The following is a 19,655-nucleotide window of genomic DNA, read 5'->3' on the forward strand; positions in this document are numbered from 1 at the left end:
ACTTAAATATTATTTTTTATCTTTTATTTAAATAGAGATGGAGTTTTAGTATGTGGCTCAGGCTGGTCTCAAACTCCTGGCCTCAAGCAATCCTCCTGCCTCGGCCTCCCAAAGTGTTGGTATTACAGGTGTGAGTCACTGTGCCCCCACGACAATAATTTTTTAAAAAGGAAATAACAAAGGCTGGGCGCGGTGGCTCATGCTTGTAATCCCAGCACTTTGGGAGGCCGAGGCGGGCAGATCACGAGGTCAGGAGATCGAGACCACGGTGAAACCCCGTCTCTACTAAAAATACAAAAAAATTAGCCGGGCGTGGTGGCGGGCTCCTGTAGTCCCAGCTACTCGGAGAGGCTGAGGCAGGAGAATGGCGTGAACCCGGGAGGTGGAGCTTGCAGTGAGCCGAGATTGCGCCACTGCACTCCAGCCTGGGCGACAGAGCGAGACTACGTCTCAAAAAAAAAAAAAAAAAAAAAAAAAAAAAAAAAGGAAATAACAAGTGTTGCTCAGGATGTGAAAAACTGGAATCTTCATACATTGTTGGTGGAAATGTAAAATGGTACAGCAGCTATGGAAAACAGTTTGGCATTTCTTTAATAAGACAAACCAAATTACCATACGACCCAGCAATACCATTCCCAGGCATAAACCCCAAATCACTGAAAACAGGTGTTCAAAGAAAAACTTGTACATCAATGTTCATAGAAGCACTATTCACAATACCAAAAGGTAAAAAACAACCCAAATGTCCATCAACGGACAAAAAGATAACAAAATGTGGTATATTCATATAATAATACATATTATATTATTCAGCTATGAAAAAGAATGAAGTACTGATACTGATACATGCTACAATATGGATGAACCTTGAAAACATTGTGCCAGGTGAGAGAAGCCAAAAGGTCACATATTGTATGATTCCATTTATATGAAATATCCGTAATAGCAAACTGATAGAGACAGAAAGTCAATTAGTGATTCCTTAGGGCTGAGGGAATGGGGGGGTTGGGGAGAGGGAGATACCTAGAGTATGGAGTTTCTTCTGACGCAATGAAAATGTTCTAAAATTGACTGTGGTGACGGTTGCACATATCTGTGACTACACTAAATACCATAGAATTATACACTTTTTTTTTTTTTTTTTGAGACAGGGTCTGGCTTTGTCGCCCAGGCTGGAGCACAGTAGTGCAATCTCGGCTCACTGCAAACTCCGCCTCCTGGGCTCAAGTGATCCTCCCACCTCAGTCTCCACAACGGCTGGGACTGCAGGCATACAGCACCACGTCCGGCTAATTTTTGTATTTTGGGTAGAAATGGGGTTTCACCATGTCACCCAGCCTGGTCTCGAACTCCTGGACATATGCGATCTGACCGACTCAGCCTCCCAAAGTGCTGGGATCACAGGCTTGAGCCACACACCCAGCTGAATTATACGCTTTAAATGAGTAAATTGTATAGTATGTCAATTATATCTCAAAAGCTGTTTTTTTGTTTTGTTTTGGAAAATTGTTTTTTGTTTGTTTTTGATTTTTGTTTTGAGACAGAGTTTCACTCTTGTCACCCAGGCTGGAATGGAATGGTGGGATCTCAGCTAACTGTAACCTCCACCTCCCAGGTTCAAGCAATTCTCCTCCCTCAATCTCCCGAGTAGATGGGATTACAGGCGCCCGCCACCACGCCCAGCTAATTTTTGTATTTTTAGTAGAGATGGAGTTTCACCACATTGGCCAGGCTGGTCTCAAACTCCTGACCTCAGGTGATCCACCCGCCTCAGCCTCCAAAGGTGCTTGAATTACAGGCATGAACCACTGTGCCCAGCCTGTCAATAAAGCTGTTCTAAAAAGACATAGGATTTGGTAATATCAGCTAAGAGCTGAATGCAAACTCTGTGACCCAGCAATCCTAGTCCTAGGTTTTTATCCAGCAAAACATTGTACACATGTTCATCCAAAGACATGTACAAGAATGTTCATAGTAGTAAAATTTAAAATAACTCCAGCCCAGGTGCGGTGGCTCATGCCTGTAATCCCAGCACTTTGGGAGGCCGAGGTGGGTGGATCACTTGAGGTCGGGAGTTTGAGACCAGCCTGACCACCATGGAGAAACCCTGTCTCTACTAAAAATGCAAAAAATTAGCCGGGCACGGTGGTGGGCGCCTGTGATCCCAGCTACTCGGCAGGCTGAAGCAGGAGAATCATTTGAACCCAGGAGGTAGAGGTTGCGGTGAGCCAAGATCACGCCATTGCACTCCAGCCTCGGCAACAAGAGCGAAATTCCGTCTCAAAACAAAACCAAAAAAGCTCCAGCCAGGCGTGGTGGCTCACGCCTGTAATCCTAGCACTTTGGGAGGCCGAGGCAGGCGGACTGCCTGAGTTCAGGAGTTCGAGACCAGCCTGGGCAACACAATGAAACCCCCGTCTCTACTAAAAAATAAAAAAGAAATTAACCGGGCATAGTGGCGTGCACCTGTAGTCCTAGCTCCTCCGGAGGCTGAGGCCAGAGAATTGCTTGAACCTGGGATGCGAAGGTTGCAGTGAGCCGAGATTGCACTACTGCACTCCAGCCTGGGTGATATAGCAAGACTCCGTCTCTAAAAAAATAAATATAATAAAATAAAATAGCTCCTATGTGGAAACCCACATGCTCATTAACAGTAGAATGGATAAATTATGGTGTATTCAAACAATAAAATGCTGGCCAGGTGTGGTGGCTCACATCTGTAATCCCAGCACTCTGGGTGGCAGAGGTGGGAGGATCACTTGAGCCCAGGAGTTTGAGACCAACCTGAGCAACATGGTGAAACCCCGTCTCTACAAAAAATACAAAAATTAGCATGGTGTGGTGGCATGCACCTGTGGTCCTAGCTACTAGGGAGGCTGAGGCAGAAGGATTACTGGAGCCTGGGAGGTCAAGGCTGCAGTGACCTGTGATCCCACCACTGCACTCCAGCCTGGGTGACAGAGTAAGACTCTGTCTCAAAAAAATAAAAAATAAATAATGAAATGCTACCCAGCAATGAAAATGAACATGCTACAACCACATGCAACAATGTAGATGAATCTATAAGTTTAACTCCTGGCAAGACCAATCTATGGAGTTAGAAGTCAAAATACTGTTTACCCTTGGGGGCCGTGGGTAATGACTGGAAGGGGCTTCTGTGGGGCTGAATGTTCTATTTCTTGATTTGGGTGTTTGCTAGACATGTGTGTTGGCTTTGTGGAAATTCATCAGGCTTTACACTTATGATTTCTGTACTTTTATGTCTTTATATTATACTCTAATAAAAAGCTTTAAAATTTCAGAATATTTTTGAAAACAGTTTTTTTCTCCTCTACCCCCACCTTTTTGTGTGTGTATGGTCACTTGATATTCTTCTATTTTTAAAAATTGTGTAATTATTACTCTATTTCTTCTATTTTTTCAATAATTTTTTTCCTGAAGAGCAAGCCACGGCTTGCCCATAGTAAGCCCCACCCCCCCTTTTTTTTTTTTGAGATAGAGTCTCACTCTGTCATCCAGGCTGGAGTGCAGTGGTGCAGTCTCAGCTCACTGCAACCTCTGCTTCCCAGGCTCAAGTGATCCTCCCATCTCAGCCTCCCATGGAGCTGGGACTACAGGCATGATGCGCCACCACGATTGGCTAATTTTTATGTAGGGACGGGGTTTCACCATGTTGCCCTGGCTGGTCTCTAATTCCTGGGCTCACACAATCCACCTACCTCCACCTCCCAAAGTGCTGGGATTACAGGCATGAGCCACTGCGCCTCGCCATAGTATGTCTTTTTTTTTTTTTTTTTTTTTTTTGAGACGGAGTCTTGCTCTGTCGCCCAGGCTGGAGTGCAGTGGCGCAATCTCGGCTCACTGCAAGCTCCCCCTCCCGGGTTCACGCCATTCTCCTGACTCAGCCTCTCCGAGTAGCTGGGACTACAGGCGCCCGCCACCACGCCCGGCTAATTTTTTCTATTTTTTAGTAGAGACGGGGTTTCACCATGGTCTCGATCTCCTGACCTCATGATCCGCCCGCCTCGGCCTCCCAAAGTGCTGGGATTACAAGCGTGAGCCACCGCGCCCGGCAATAGTATGTCTTTATGCAAAGCACAAGTGACCCCCTCCTCAAGGCATTTTATTTCCATATATCTGAAAATTGTTGCAATGAACGGATTCTGTAATAACAAGGCATTTTACTGCCATCTACTGGTAAATTATCATAATAAATTTGCAAATTACAATGTCATGCGGATGGTGTCCACTTAAAAGTGATATCCTTCAAGACTAGTGAACAATACAGTCAGGATAGCTAAAGGTTGACCCCAGGAAACTAAGGGGCAAGATGTCTGCTTTTGCCTTCTTTGTGCAGACGTGCAGAGAAGAGCATAAGAAAAACCCAGAGGTCCCTGTCAATTTTGCAGAATTTTCCAAAAAGTGCTCTGAGAGGTGGAAGACAATGTCTGGGAAAGAGAAGTCTAGGCCGGGCACGGCGGCTTCTGCCTGTAATCTCAGCACTTTGAGAGGGTGAGTTGGATGGATCACCTGAGGTAAGGAGTTTGAGACCAGCCTGGCCAACATGGTGAAACCCCGTCTCTACTAAAAATACAAAAAATTAGCCGGACGTGTTGGTGGGTGCCTGTAATCCCAGCTACTGGGGAGGCTGAGGCAGGAGAATGGCTTGAACCCAGGAGGCAGAGGTTGCGGTGAGCTGAGATCGTGCCACTGCACTCCAGCCTGGGCAATAAGAGCAACACTCCATCTCAGAAAAGAAGAAAAGAGAGAAAGAGAGTCTAAATTCGATGAAATGGCAAAGGCGGATAAAGTACACTATGATAGAGAAATGAAGGATTATGGACCAGCTGAGGGAGGCAAGAAGAAGAAGGATCCTAATGCCCCCAAAAGGCCACTGTCTGGATTCTTCCTGTTCTGTTCAGAATTCTGCCCCGAGATCAAATCCACAAACCCTGGCATCTCTATTGGAGATGTGGCAAAAAAGCTGGGTGAGATGTGGAATAACTTAAATGACAGTGAAAAGCAGCCGTATGTCACTAAGGTGGCAAAGCTGAAGAAGTATGAGAAGGATGTTGCTGACTATAAGTCAAAAGGAAAGTTGGATAGCGCAAAAGGTCCTGCTAAAGTTGCCTGGGAAAAGATGGAAGAAGAAGAAGATGAGGAGGAAGAGGAGAAGGAGGATGAATAAATAAACTTCGCCTGTCAAAAAAAAAGGTGATATCCTTCTGCAGGGCAAAATTCATCCAACTAAATGTGGTAAGTTTGTCATTTGGCACTGTTGGGACGAACCCTGCAGAGAGTAAAATGTTGACACTTTCTAGATGGTTTTGTTCTTTCTTTTTTCCCGTTTTGTTATTGTTTTTCTTAAAGACATCATTGAAGTATTCACTGTCAGTCTTATCACTGCAAAGCTTGAGCCTATTTGGACACACATGAAAGTAGAAGTCCAATAAATACAAATCAAACTATCAAGGAACAATTGATTTGCTTTTTCTTCACTCTAGTCCGAATCTAGAACAATCCTGGATGTTTTAGGACTGTTTTTCTTGCTCAAAACATTTTATGAAATAGCCTGATAACCTCTTCAGAAGCCTCTCTCAATCTATTGCTTGTTGAGACTATCATATGCACTAAGCTTTCTCCTAAACATTTATAGGTATAAATTCATTAATATGATTGACAACCTTATGAAGTAGGAGCCCTTATTCTCTGCATCGCACAGGTGAGGCAACTGAAGCACAAAGAAGTTACATTTCAAGTGAGGATGTTACAAACATAGCTTCCTTGGGGAGCTTACAGTCTACTGGGGACACAGAATGAAACAAAAGCCATGTAAAGATTTTTAAACAATATAAAGGAGAAAATACTTTGGACCCTGATGGACAAGTCATTTATCTCCTTTTGGTTGCAGTTTCTTCACATAGCTAATAAATGGCAGAGCTAGAATCCGAACTTGGGTGTTCAGATTCACTTTGGCTTCAGAGCTCAATATTGTAATCATTATGCTATACTATCTGCTAGTTTATGGCCTATTTTTGTTCCTTTGCTGCCTGCCTGCAGGCAACAAGTATTTGTGTTGCCTAGGCTCCTGCTATTTTTACCTACAGGATCTGCAGGTGCCCAGTGGGCCCCTGTCTTCTCAGCTCTTTGCATTCTTGCAGATCCCAGGAACACCCATGACCCTTGGCTTAAGGACATGGACAACAAGGTGAAAAAATTATGGCCGGGCGCGGTGGCTCACGCTTGTAATCCCAGCACTTTGGGAGGCCGAGGCAGGCGGATCACGAGGTCAGGAGATCGAGACCACGGTGAAACCCCGTCTCTACTAAAAAAATACAAAAAAATTAGCCGGGTGTGGTGGCGGGCGCCTGTAGTCCCAGCTACTCCGAGAGGCTGAGGCAGGAGAATGACGTGAACCTGGGAGGCGGAGCTTGCAGTGAGCCGAGACTGCGCCACTGCACTCCAGCCTGGGTGACAGAGCGAGACTCCGTCTCAAAAAAAAAAAAAAAGAAAAAATTAGGATAGTGGCTCTGGAATATTTTGTGCGTGTGTATGGTAAAATACATATATAACATAAAATTTGCCATTTTAACCATTTTTAAGCATATAATTCGGTGGATTAAGTATATTCACTTGCAACCATCACCACCATCTACCTCCAGAACGTTTTTGTTTTCCCCATCTGAAACTTTGTACCCATTAAGCACAAACTTCCCATTCCCTCTCCCTCCAGCCCTTGGCAACCACTTTACTTTCTGTCTTTATGAATGTGACTACTTTAGGAACCTCATATAGGAGGAATCATACAATATTTGTCCTTTTGTGACTGACTTATTTCACTTAGCATAATAGCTTCAAGGTTCATCCATGTTGTACGTTGTGTCAGAATTTCCTTCCTTTATGAAGGCTGAGCAATGCTCCATTGTATGTATAGACCATATTTTGCTTATCTATTCAACTGTCTATAGATATGTAGGTTGCTTCCACATGTTGGTTATTGTAAACAATGCTGCTGTGAACAGGGGTGCACAAATATCTCTTTGAAACTCTGCTTTCACTTCTTTTTTTATTTTTTAAATTTTATTTTGAAACAGGGTTTTGCTCCATCACCCAGGCTGGAATGCAGGAATGGAAACATGGCTCACTGCAACCTCAACCTCCTGGGCTCAACTGATCCTCCCACCTTAGCCTCCTGGGTAGCTGGGACCACAGGTATGTGCTGCCACACCTGGCTTGTTTATTCATTTATTTTTAAACTTTGAGACAGGATCTCATCTGTCACCCAGGCTGGAGTACAGTGGTACTAATGTGATTTCACTTATTTTGGATGAATATCCAGAAGTGGAATTACTGGCTCATAGGGTAATCCTATGTTTAACTTATTTTTTCCTTGAGACTGGGTCTTGCTATGTTGCCCAGGGTGGACTCAAACTCCTGGGTTCAAGTGATCCTCCTGCCCTAGCCTCCCAAGTAGCTGGGATTACAGGGGCGCCTATGTTTAACTTTTTGAGGAAATGCCAAACTGTTTTCCACCATGGCTGCATCAATTTATATTCCTGGCTGGGTGCGGTGGCTCACGCCTGTAATCCCAGCATTTTGGGAGGCCAAGGCAGGTGGAACACTTGAGCCCAGGAGTTCGAGACTAGCCTGGGCAACAGGGTGAAACCCTGTCTCTACAAAAAATGCAAAGATTAGCCGGGCATGGTGGTGCATGCCTGTAATCCCAGCTACTCTAGAGGCTGGGGCATGAGAATTGCTTGAACCTGGGAGGCGGAGGTTGCAGTGAGCCGAGATTGCACCACTGCACTCCAGCCTGGGGGACAGAGCGAGACTCTGTCTCAAAGAAAAACAAAAAACAAAAACAAAATACATTTCCACCAGCAATGCATAAAAGTGCTAATTTCTCCACATCCTTGCCAAAACTTGTTATTTTCTGCCTTTTAAAAAAATAACAGCCAGGCGCCGTGGCTCACGCCTATAATCCTAACACATTGGGAGGCCGAGGCAGGCAGAATGACTGAGCTCAGGAGTTTGAGACCAGCCTGGACAACATGGCAAAACCCCACCTCTACTAAAAATACAAAAAATTAGCTGGCCATGGTGGTGCGCGCCTGTAATTCCAGCTACTTCAGAGGCTGAGGTACAAGAACTGCTTGAACCTGGGAGGCGGAGGTTGCGGTGAGCTGAGATCGTACCACACTGCACTCCAGTCTGGGTGACAGAGTGAGATTCTGTCTCAATAAATAAATAAATAAGGTATGAAGTGGTATCTCATTGTGGTTTTGATTTGCATTTCCTTAATGACTACAGAGATTGAACATCTTTTCACATGCTTATTAGCCATTTGTATATCTTTGAAGAAATGTCCTTTGCCTTTTTTTTTTGAGACAGGGTCTCACTCTGTCACCCAGGCTGGAAAGCAGTGATGTGATCTTGGCTTACTGTAGCCTCCAATTCCCAGGCTCAAGTGATCCTTCCACTTCAGCCTCATGAGTAGTTGGGATTACGGGCACACACAACCATGGCCAGCTAATTTTTAAATTTTTTGTAGAGATGAAGTCTTACTATGTTGCCCAGGCTGGTCTCGAACTCATGGACTCAAGCAATCCTCCTGCCTTGGCCTCCCAAAGTGCTGGAATTATAGGCGTGAGCCATAGCACCCAGTCTTATTGCTGAGTTTCTGGAATCTTCGAGAGCTTTCTTATCTCTAGAAGTCTTTGTGGGTTTGGAGATATGTCAGTGAGGTCTTCTCAGCCTCTGGGCTGGCTGTTGTCAGGACCTCTGTGTCTGCAGGATGAAGTAGCCAGAGCTTTTCATTCAGTCTTTCAGGTTAATTAATCAAGTCATTCATTAATTGTATCTTTATCCAAAAAATCACCCTTTGGCTATGTCAGATTTCCAGGCTAACACAAGAGTACAAGCTGTATGGTTCTGTTTCTATGGAGATCAAGAACTGTCAAAGTTAATCTACGGCCAGGCGCAGTGGCTCATGCCTGTAATCCCAGCACTTTGGGCGGCCGAGGCGGGCGGATCACGAGGTCAGGAGATCAAGACCACGGTGAAACCCTGTCTCTACTAAAAATACTAAAAATTAGCTGGGCGTGGTGGTGGGCGCCTGTAGTCCCAGCTACTCAGGAGGCTGAGGCAGGAGAATGGCATGAACCCAGGAGGCAGAGCTTGCAGTGAGCCGAGATTGCACCACTGCACTCCAGCCTGGGCGACAGAGTAAGACTCCATCTCAAAAAAAAAAAAAAAAAAAAAAGTTAATCTACGGTGCTAGAAGTCAGAATAATGGTTACATCTGGGGGAGCAGGTATTTATTGGAAGAGAACATACAAAAGACAACAAAAGGGAACTTTCTGGGTTGATAGATCTATAACTTGATCTAGGTGGTGGTAACACAGGAATGTAGGCAAAAAAATTATTAGATATACACTTAATATTTTTTCATTTTATTGTATATAAATTATATTTCAGTTTTTAAAAGTTAAAAAGCTTCAGAAAAGTTTTTTTTTTCCAGGATATTTTAATTTCTTTGGTGTTAATTTCATAGGCTCAAAGGTCTAAGGTGCCCTCCTGTTGCGGTTGCCTTATGGTTCTCTTTGCTCCACTCTGCCCTCTTGGGCCCAATACCTAGTATTGTGCTTAGGATTCACAAATGCAACAAATACTTATTGAGCACCTACTCTGTGCCAGGCACTGTGCTATGTGCTGAGAAAACAACGTTAAACAAGATGGATAAGGTTTTCTTCCTTATGGTGTCCATCGTCTAGTGGCAAAGACAGGTAATAATGACTTAGTGCATTCTATTGAGGACAAGCATATTGTGCTAAGAAAACCTGTCTGGGAATGGGTCAGGGAAGGTATCCTTGGAGTAGCCCTGTTTGAACTGGGATCTGAAGACTGAGAGTTATCTAAGTGGGGAGAGCATTGCAGGCGGGGGGATCAGCATGTGCAAGGGTTCTCAGAAGGGAGGGAGAACAATGTGTAAGAAATATCACTGTAGTTGCAACCCAGAGAAAGGGGAAGAGGGCCCTGAGATAAATCTAGAGATGTGGGGAGGCCAACATTTATTTGGCCTTGATCTTAAGAGCAATGTAGAGCCATCAGATTCTTTTTTTTTTTTTTGAGACAGGGTCTCACTCTATTGCCCAGGCTGGAGTGCAATGATATGATCTCAGCTTACTGCAGCCTCAACCTCCCAGGCTCAAGCAATCCTCCCACCTCAACCTCCAAAGTGGCTGGGGCCACAGGTGTGCAGCACCATGCCTGCTATGTTTTTGTCTTTTGTTGTTTTTTTTGAGACACGGTCTCCCTTTGCCACCCAGGCAGGAGGGCACTGATGTTATCTCGGCTCACTGAAGCCTCCACCTCCCGGCTTAAGTGATTCTTGCCTCATGCCTCGGCCTCCTGAGTAGCTGGGACTACAGGTGTGCACCACCATGCCCAGCTAATTTGTGTATTTTTAGTAGAGATGGGGTTTCGCCATGTTGCCCAGACTAGTCTCGAACTTCCGAGCTGACGTGATCCACCCACCTCGACCTCCCAAAGTGATGGAATTACAGGCGTGAGCCACTGAGCCCAGCCATTTTTGTATTTTTTTGTTGAGACAGGGTTTGCCATGTTGCTCAGCCTGGTCTCGAACTCCTGGGCTCAAACAATCCACCTGCCTCAGCCTCCCAAAGTGTTGGGATTACAGGTGTGAGCCATTGCACCTGGCCATCATCAGATACTTTTAAGTAGAGTAGTGACATGATCGTATTTCTGATCATTAGAAACACTACTCTGACAGCAGGGTGGAAAATAGATTAGAGGGCAGTCAGGGTAATGTGAAAAGATGGTGGGTATCTACTACACCAGTCCAAGCATACTGTGTGTACTCAATAAATACTGATGGAATGAAACGGTTCCTGACTCCCTTTCTTCTATGGATCAGTAGGACTGATCTGTTTAATTAGTTTACAATCCACCTGCTCATCCTCCATCTCCCGTGATACTCAGAACAGACCCCTAACTCCCATTTTACAGATGAACAAGCTCAAGTTCAGAGAGGCAAGGACAGCTATCAAGACGGAAAGCCAAAGAGAGCTGCCATACAATCCAGCAATCCCACTCTTAGGTATACACCGGAAAGAAAGGAAATCAGTGTATGGAAGAGATCTGCACTCTCATGTAAACTGCAGCCCTGTTCACAATAGCCAAGATTTGGAAGCAACCTAAGTGTCCATCAACAGATGAATGGATAAATAAAATGTACATATACACAATGGAATACTATTCCGCCATTAAAAAAAGAGATCCTGTCATTTGCAACAATATGGATGGAACTGGAGGTCATTATGTTACGTGAAACAAGCCAGGCACAGAAAGACAAACTTCACATGTTCTCACTTATTTGTGGGAGTAAAAATTTTTTTATTTTTTAATTTTTTTGAGAGACAGTCTCACTCAGCTGCCCAGGCTGGAGTGCAGTGGCACAAGCTCGGCTCACCGCAACCACCATCTCCCAGGTTCAAGAGATTCTCCCGTCTCAGCCTCCTGAGTAGCTGGGATTACAGGCACCCGCCATCATGCCCAGCTAGCTTTTGTATTTTAGTAGAGACAGGGTTTCACCATGTTGGCCAGGCTGGTCTTGAACTCCTGACCTCAGGTGATCCGCCCATCTTGGCCTCCCAAAGTGCTAGTATTACAGGCGTGAGCCACCGTGCCCGGCCAGGAGCGAAAAATTAAAACAATTGAACTCATGGAGATAGAGAATAGAAGGAGGGTTACCAGAGGCTGGTAAGGTTAACGGGGAGGTAGATGGGAAGTGGGAATGATTAACGGGTACAAAAGAATAGTTAGAATAAGACCTAGTATTTGCTAGCACAAGAAGGTGACTACAGTAAAAAACAATTGGCCGGGCGCGGTGGCTCACGCCTATAATCCCAGCACTTTGAGGGGCCGAGGCGGGCGGATCATGAGGTCAGGAGATCCTGACCAGCCTGGCCAATATGGTGAAACCCCATCTCTACTTAAAAAATATACAAAAATTAGCTGGGCGTGGTGGCATGCGCCTGTAGTACCGGCTACTCAGGAGGCTGAGGCAGGAGAATCCCTTGAACCAAGGAGGCGGAAGTTGCAGTGAGCTGAGATCGCGCCACTGCACTCCAGCCTGGAGGACAGTGAGACTCCGTCTCAAAAAAACAAAAATAAAACAAAAAACAAAAAAACAAAAACCACACACACACACAATTTACTTGTACATTTTAAAATAACTAGAGTATAATTGGGGTGTTTGTAACACAAAGGATAAATGCTTGAGTTGCTAGATACCCCATTTACCACGATGTGATTATTACACAGTGCATGCCTGTGTCAAAATCTCATGTACCCCATAAATATATTCACCTACTACGTACTTACAAAAATTTAAAAAATACATCAGTGTAGTGTGGGAAAAAAGAAAACAAAAAATTTAAAAAAAAGAGTGAAAGCCAGATATGAATCCAGGCCTGTATGACAGACATCAAGTCCAGTGCTGAGGAGGCCTTTCTACGTTTGGGAAGAGGGGAGGGGCCACACTCGTTCGATCAATAATTCTATTTACTGAGCATTTTAGCTTGCTAGGGAGGTAATGATGGGAAAAAGAAGAGAGGGATTTAAAGGCAAATAATAATGAAAGCTTTTATCTATATCCCATTAAGCTTATTATTAGACAGTATGTGTCAGGCACGGTGACAAGTGCTTTCCATGCCTACCTCCATTTGCTCTTCACAAGCACTATGATTTTCCCCATATTTCGGATGGGTAAACTGAGGCTTGGAGTTGCCATGTCCAAGGATACTCAGAGCGCTCGCAAAAGGCTGTGCAGTGTGTGCTTCCGAAGCGGGACTCACTGGCAAGAGAATAGCTCTGGGAAGCCGACAGAGACCCACGAGATCCCAGCACTAGGTACTCAGCACCGAAGCGAGCTGCCGCGCGCTCCACCTCGCGCTCCCGGGGACATCTGGTCATGTGGGCAATGCCCCGCCCCTCGAGTCCGCCCCGCCCCCTCTCGCGCTCCCTCCCTCTCTCCCTCCCTCCCCCTCCCTCCCCGGCCCGGTCCGGCCCATCCCCCTCCCCGCCGGCTCCGTGAGGCCCTGCCGGGTCGGGCTGCGGGCGGCCGGGCGCGGGCGGCCGGACAGACGGGCGCACGCGAGGACTGACGGACGGACGCACGGAGGGCGGCGGGCACGCACGGCCCGGGCCGGCGCTCCAAGGCCCGCCCGGGAGGGCCGGGGCCGCGCTCAGGTGAGGCGACGGCGGCGCGGGCCCGTAAGGGGTGGGCCCGCCAGGCGTCCGCGGTCCTTGTCGGGCTGGCTTCGCGGGGAGGAGGCGCCGCCCGGGCCCGGCGCGGAAAAATGGCGCCGGGCGACCGAGTGGCACGGTCTGAGTGCGGGCCCGGCCCGGAGCCGCCCCGCCCGCCGCGCTTGTGTCCCCGTCGCCATGTTGGGGAGCGGGCCCCAGGCCTGCGGGCGGGGGCGCTGGAGGGAGCGGCGGCCCGGCCGGGTGGGGAGGGTGCTGGGCGCGGGGGCCGGTGTACTGAGGGAGTGCAGGGCTGGCCGGGGTCTGCACGGGGTGGCGCTCCAGGCCTGGGGAACAGGCGGGAGCCGGTCGTGGGGTCGTGGTCAGGGTCGCGGAGAAGGAACACTGGGTCCGAAAGGAACCAGGATTGGGGTCTGTGGGCTGAGAGGATGGCAGGACGTGGAACTGGGTTAGGCCTTAACGCGGTGTTAGAGCCCTAGTGCAGGTAGGACCTGGGGATTGGGGTGGAGGCATGGGGGCCAAGTTCAGGCTGTCAGGGCTGGAGCAGTTCTTTGCTGGGAGGGCAGGAGGTGATGAGGAATGAGGGCCCTTTGGGTACAGACGCTGGTATCAGATTGGGGCAGTCCTTGGGGTACTGGGGCTGAATTGGAAAGCTGTATAACTCCCAAGGCTCTGAAGACTTATGTCCCAAGCATCCTCCACCCCCTGTTGGGGGAAGCAACAGGAAAAAGGAGGTGTTTGATGAGAGAAAGGGGGGACAAAGGGAGACTGAGGTTTGGGTGCAGGAGCTGGCCGGCAAAAGAGGCACAGAGAGTGGAACTGGTTGGCAAGAAAGGAGAGAACCTTTATCAACTTAGGGAGTTGTGTGTGTCTTTAAAAGGAGGGACCTGGCTGTTTGGGGGCGGTGACCCAAGGTGTCTTCCCTGGAAGGGGACAGCCCACAGCTTAAGAGCAGAATCACCTGGAGAGGTCATCAGAAAGGCATTATTGAAGCCAGTAAAATGGTGAAGAAGAGCGAATGTATAAAAACTACAAAAGCCTGAGAGATCAAGTAAAGATTTCAAATCAGGTAGTGATTTTAGCTGAAACATAGAAAGGTAAAGTTGACTTTTCAAGATCTTACAAGTTAGTGGCAGAGGGGCTGCTGGAAATGGTTGGCTGCTTCCTCACTAAACACATTGCCTTAAAGGAATTTGCTGGCTGGGAGAAAGGTGTTAAGAAATGAAGCATAACATTCTTGTGATGAAACTAAAAGCAAACAAACAAAAACAACAAGAAATGAAGCATAACAATCTATACCAGATAACTATTAAATTTGTTTCGTTCCTATAATGAGTGTGGCAATACAAAGGCTGAAGGGAATACAAAAAAGTAATAGGCAGCCAGTTATTTGGTATTTCCTGGTTCATCTCTAATTGTGCAAAGAAGTTGTCTTTGAGACCTTCTAACTTTATAGAGTTTTAAGAGGTGCTCCGGCCAGCCACAGTGGCTCACGCCTGTAATCCCAACACTTTGGGAGGCCAAGGCGGGAGGGTTGCTTGAGCCCAGGAGCTGGCAGACCCTATCTGTACAAAAAAAATTTTTAAAATTAGCCACCTGATGTGGCTTGTACTTGTAGTCCCAGCTACTAAGGAGGCTGAGGTGGGAGGATCGCTTGAGCCTGGGAGGTCAAGGCTGCAATGAGCCATGCTATGGTCATTCCATGACATTCCTGCCTGGGCGACAGAGCAAGACACTGTCTAAAGAAAAAAAAAGAAGAGATGCTCCTTCTCTTCTAGGTGTTTACTACAAAGGAACACAAAATCCTGAAAAAGAAAAGTGAAAAATTGTAGAGACCCGGAGTCTCTATTTTGTTAATTGAAGTTGGATCGTGTTAGAGAAGAATTCAAAGTTCTCATGGGCTGTGGGAGTGTTCTGAAGGAAATAAGCAAATTAGTCATGGAAAATAGGTCCAGGGCCCCATATAATCAAAGAGAATTAATGAACAAAAAGATTATGCGGGCATGTATAAAATAAGACTGTCAATACCATGTGTATATACAGCAACACAATTCACTTGTTCTGGGTTTTTCTTTTCTTTTTTTTTCTTTTTTATTTGTAGAGATGGGGTTTCAACATGTTGCCCAGGCTGGTCTTGAACTCCTGAGCTCAAGTGATCTGCCCACCTCGGCCTCCCAAAGTGCTTGGATTACAGGCGTGAGCCACCGTGCCCAGCCTATTCTGGGTTTTTCTAATGCAGGAAGACCTGACCTTATCTATGCCATGGACCCCTTTCAGAATAATATTTTTTAATTGTATAAAATAAAGTACATTGAATTATAAGGAACACCAATTATATTAAAATATAGTTTCCAAAGTATACAAATCTAATATGCATATACTTGCTTATCAGCACATTAAGAAATCAGATTTAGTGATGGATCCGATAATTATAATTTCAAAGACATGATGCGCATAAAGGCTACTTCAAGATTATATGCAATGACTGTAGTATGATATAAAGATATTTGAGATTTCTGTTGTTACAGAGTCACAGATACTGCTAATACTAGAATGGTATGTTACCTACACTCGTATTTGAATAGAATGGTAATTTTCAGTTAGAAGTTAGTAAAAGAGATTTTTTTCTCCCTATCCAAGTTCACAAGCCCCACTGAAGTCCTATCTATAGACTCCTGTCTATGAAGCCCAGGTTAAGAAACCCTGCTCCCACTACCAGGCATGTCTTCCATTCAGCAAACATTTACTGTGCCTCAAGGCATCTGCTGCATGTCAAGCATTATGCTGGGCTGTGTAGATTCAGAGGTTTTTAAGGCAGAGTCACTTCACTTTGGGTATGCAGCCCCATGAGTGAAGTAGATATGTGAACAATCATAGTTCAGGATGGTCAATGCCAAAGAAGAGTTATTCAACGCTATAATGACACGGAGATGGGTGTGTCTCTGCTCAAAGAATCAGGGAAGGTGTTGTGAAGGAGTGACATTTGAGATGTGTCCTAAAAGATAAAAGTTTGCCAGTGAAATGGAGAGAAGGGCCTTTCAGGTAAAGACACGTTTTCGGGGAATGTATTAATAACTGAATGTGGCTGGAGCATAGAATGTGTGTGAAAGCGTGGCCAGAGATGAGACTAGGAAGACCATGTTAGGAACCTGGTTGTGAAGGACCTTGCTAAGGAGTTTGGACTGAATCCTTAGCTGAGAGAGGCATTCAAGATCTTCAAGAAGGGGAGTATGTGGTGGAGGTTTAATTTCTAGGAGATAAATGGATGTTCTTTGGAAGGAGGGTAGACCAAAGACCAGAGAGGTAATGAAGATCTGAACTAAGGCAGAGACTGTGGGCATTGAGCAGAGTTAGAAGTAATGAGGATCTGAACTAAGAGGCTGTGGGCCTTGAGCGGAGTTAGAATTTGCAGGTGTTGATTATTGACATTGTGAGTGGCTTAGGGGGAGTTTTTTAGATTTCTGGTTTGGGGTGGTGGCTGTCAAAGATGTTTAAAAAAGTGAAAGGAAAATGAGGAGAGAATTCTCATTGATAATAAGGGCGAAAAGGTTTATTTGGCAGAGTGATAGAGTTTTGGAAACCATTGCAAAGCTGTCAAGTGTGGTGTAGTTTTTGGTTAAGGAAATCAGAGGTGTCAGCAGACATAAAAGACGGGAAAACCTGGGAAGTATCCTACCTATAGTGTAGAAAAAACACAACTATCTATGTCAGGGGTTGACAAACTGTGGTCCGTAGGTCAAATCTGGCCCACGATCTGTTTTTGTAAATAACGTTTTATTGGAACACAGCCACACTCATTTATTTATGTATTGTCCATACCTTCTTTTGTGGTACCAATAGCAGAGTTAAGTAGTTGTGACAGAGATGTGTTGTGTCAGCTCACAAAGATGGAAATACTCTTTACAGAAACCTTTGCCAACCCCTGATCTATGTGTCTTAGTGTTGGATGTTCAACCTCTAATTTGCCATCCAATGTCTATATGATGATGGAGAATGAATAAACATCTTGGCTCTGCCCTTTGGGCTGGATTACCCATGCTCTGTGTACCTGCAGCATAACACAGACCCTTGAATATTTATATCAGTCAGTGATGGCAAGGTCTATTGTTCTGGAGTGTACTGTGTGGTAACTGTGGTAGTGCCAGCTTTACACAGATTAGATAATGCTCGGGCTTGTTTTGCCATTTTTCTTATTGGGTTGTCTTTTACAAAAGATTTCTTTATATATTCTGATTATTAATCCTTTGTTGTTGGTAGGTATTACAGATGTCATTTCCCAGTTTCTTACTTATTTTAATTTTTTTTTTTTTTTTTTAAGATGAAGTCTTGTTCTGTCGCCCAGGCTGGAGTGCAGTAATGCCATCTCAGCTCATTGTAACCTCCGCCTCCCAGGTTCAAGTGATTCTCTTGCCTCAGCCTCCCAAGTAGCTGGGACTACAGGCATGTGCCACCACACCTGGCTAATTTTTGTGTTTTTAGTAGGGATGGGGTTTCATCATGTTGGCCAGGCTGGTCTCAAACTCCTGACCTCAAGTGATCCACCCATCTTGGCCTCCTAAAGTGCTGGGATTACAGGCGTGAGCCACTGCCCCTGGCCTGTTGCTTATTTTAAAAAATCTGTTTTAAGGTGTCATTTGTTAAAAAGTTCTGAATTTTAGTGTCAACTTATCAATCTTTTCCTTAAAGATTTGCAGTTATTCTTTGTTCTGAGGCAGGGTCTCGCTCTGTCGCCAAGGCTGGAGTGCAGTGGCACGATCTCGGCTCACTGCAGCCTCAACCTCCTGGGCTCAAGCAACCCTCCCACCTCCTATGCCAGTTGAGACCACAGGCATGTGCCACCATGCCCTGCTACTTTTTGCATTTTTTGTAGAAACGGGGTTTCGCCATGTTGCCCAGGCTAGTCTCGAACTCCTGAGCTCAAGCAGTCCACCTGCTTCAGCCTCCCAAAGTGCTGGGATTACAGGTGTGAGCTACCGTGCCCAGCCTGCAATTATTCTTTATATTCTGGAATCCCTACTGTTGTTTTCAATGGTTAGATCTTTAATGTATCTGGAATGGATTCTTATGTGTAGTGTAAGGTAGGGTCCAGTTTCATTTTTTTTCCCTATGTATAACCAGTGACCCCAGCATCATTTATTGAATGGCGCTTGCTTTTAAATTGTGAGCTCTTTTTGGTGGAGTCTGTCTGAGGTCCTTATTAAGCACTGCTGCTTGCTGATTGTGTGACCTTGGACAAATAAAACCTCATTGCGCCTCAGTCTTTAAGGATGATAGTAATCTCATAGGGTTTTGTGAGGATTAAATGAGTCAATATACGTAACGTGTAAAACAGTGCTTGGCACCTAGAACATGCTCAAAAAATATTAGCTGTTCTTTAGCACTACTGTTCATTTCTGATTCCTCAGCACCTGGCACAGAGTAGGGGCTCATTTTGCCCAATTAAATTGCCAAATTAATTTGGTTTTCAGGTCAATCAGAATGGTTGAGAGTTGGGCTAAGTGTTGCAGGAGATGCTTCCAAGGAGCTAGTTTTAGGGACTGCCTTAGATTATCTGCTGGGAAAAAACTCTTCTCACGCCATCACTTTTGCAGAGAACTTCTGTAGCAGAGGTTGCAAACTGGCAACCTGTGGTTGGATTTGACCTGTATATATATTTTGTTTGGTTTACACAATATTTTTAATGTCTTAAAAATGTACACAGACGTCTGAGTTTCTGACTTAACCTTGAAAAATTGGAAGATCTGTCAACAGCAAGCCCATATTCACTTACAGCAGTAACCAGCTGAAACTTTTAGGTGGGATGTGTTTCCTAGTTCTCCATAGTCTGCCCTGCTATCTTGCTTTGCTCTTTATTTTTATGGTCCTGTAGACATTTAATTTTCTGATTCTTACTTTACTGAGGTTTTGAATATTGTCTCCCCCAAACCAGTAAATGACATATTGGGATAGGGGGAGGATGGCCAGAAATTGACAGATGAGTTTGTGGGCAAGTAAATACTAAAATCTATTTCTAAGGATGAGCCATACTTGATCATCATGAATGGAATGATAAATGAAATTAAAAGATGAGGTGAAATTCAGCTTAGCTCCTTGAATATTTAGGCATCTACTATGTATTAGGTACTGTATTAGAAATTACTACATTGGTGATAGAAAATTAGCTGGCCAGCTTTATGAAATACTATAGAAGAACTCTTTTTACTTGTAATGTGGAGCTGTTGTCCGAGAGTGGTTGGATGAGAAAGGAAATATAGGCATTATTTTCTCAAACATTTATTGAGCCCTACCATGTATTCTGGAAACTGGCTAGAACTCTGCAAGATACCAAGATGAATCTAGCCAAGGTTTGTATGCTGAGGAATGTCTGT

General features: G+C 45.2%; 2 protein-coding genes across 11 annotated transcripts in view; both read left to right on the forward strand.

Moving 5' to 3' along the window:
• Nucleotides 1–4,152: 4,152 nt before the first annotated feature.
• Nucleotides 4,153–7,495, forward strand: LOC129474546 (high mobility group protein B3-like). The gene is made up of 4 exons (XM_063633560.1): nt 4,153–4,197; nt 4,304–4,461; nt 4,774–5,256; nt 7,095–7,495. Exons 1-3 carry the CDS (start codon nt 4,153–4,155, stop codon nt 5,186–5,188), a joined length of 618 nt encoding a protein of 205 aa, XP_063489630.1. The 3' UTR covers nt 5,189–5,256; nt 7,095–7,495.
• Nucleotides 7,496–13,056: 5,561 nt separating this feature from the next.
• Nucleotides 13,057–19,655, forward strand: part of NCOA6 (nuclear receptor coactivator 6) — a 113,729-nt gene continuing 107,130 nt past the window's right edge. For 8 of the 10 annotated variants that reach the window (XM_063633592.1, XM_063633591.1, XM_063633594.1 and 5 more), the window contains exon 1: nt 13,058–13,272. The gene's annotated coding sequence lies outside the window, so the exon portion shown is untranslated. Of the gene's footprint in view, nt 13,273–19,655 lie in introns of all 10 variants that reach the window. The other 2 variants (XM_063633593.1, XM_055265893.2) reach the window with 1 other exon arrangement.

Source organism: Symphalangus syndactylus, chromosome 24 (assembly GCF_028878055.3).
Source record: "Symphalangus syndactylus isolate Jambi chromosome 24, NHGRI_mSymSyn1-v2.1_pri, whole genome shotgun sequence".
NCBI lineage: Eukaryota > Metazoa > Chordata > Mammalia > Primates > Hylobatidae > Symphalangus > Symphalangus syndactylus.

Coding starts and splice junctions, on each gene's coding strand:
- LOC129474546 (XM_063633560.1), top strand. CDS start 4,153: ATGAACGGATTCTGTAATAACAAGGCATTTTACTGCCATCTACTG. Junction 4,198..4,303: donor CATTTTACTGCCATCTACTG/GTAAATTATCAT, acceptor GGATAGCTAAAG/GTTGACCCCAGGAAACTAAG. Junction 4,462..4,773: donor ACAATGTCTGGGAAAGAGAA/GTCTAGGCCGGG, acceptor AAAGAGAGAAAG/AGAGTCTAAATTCGATGAAA.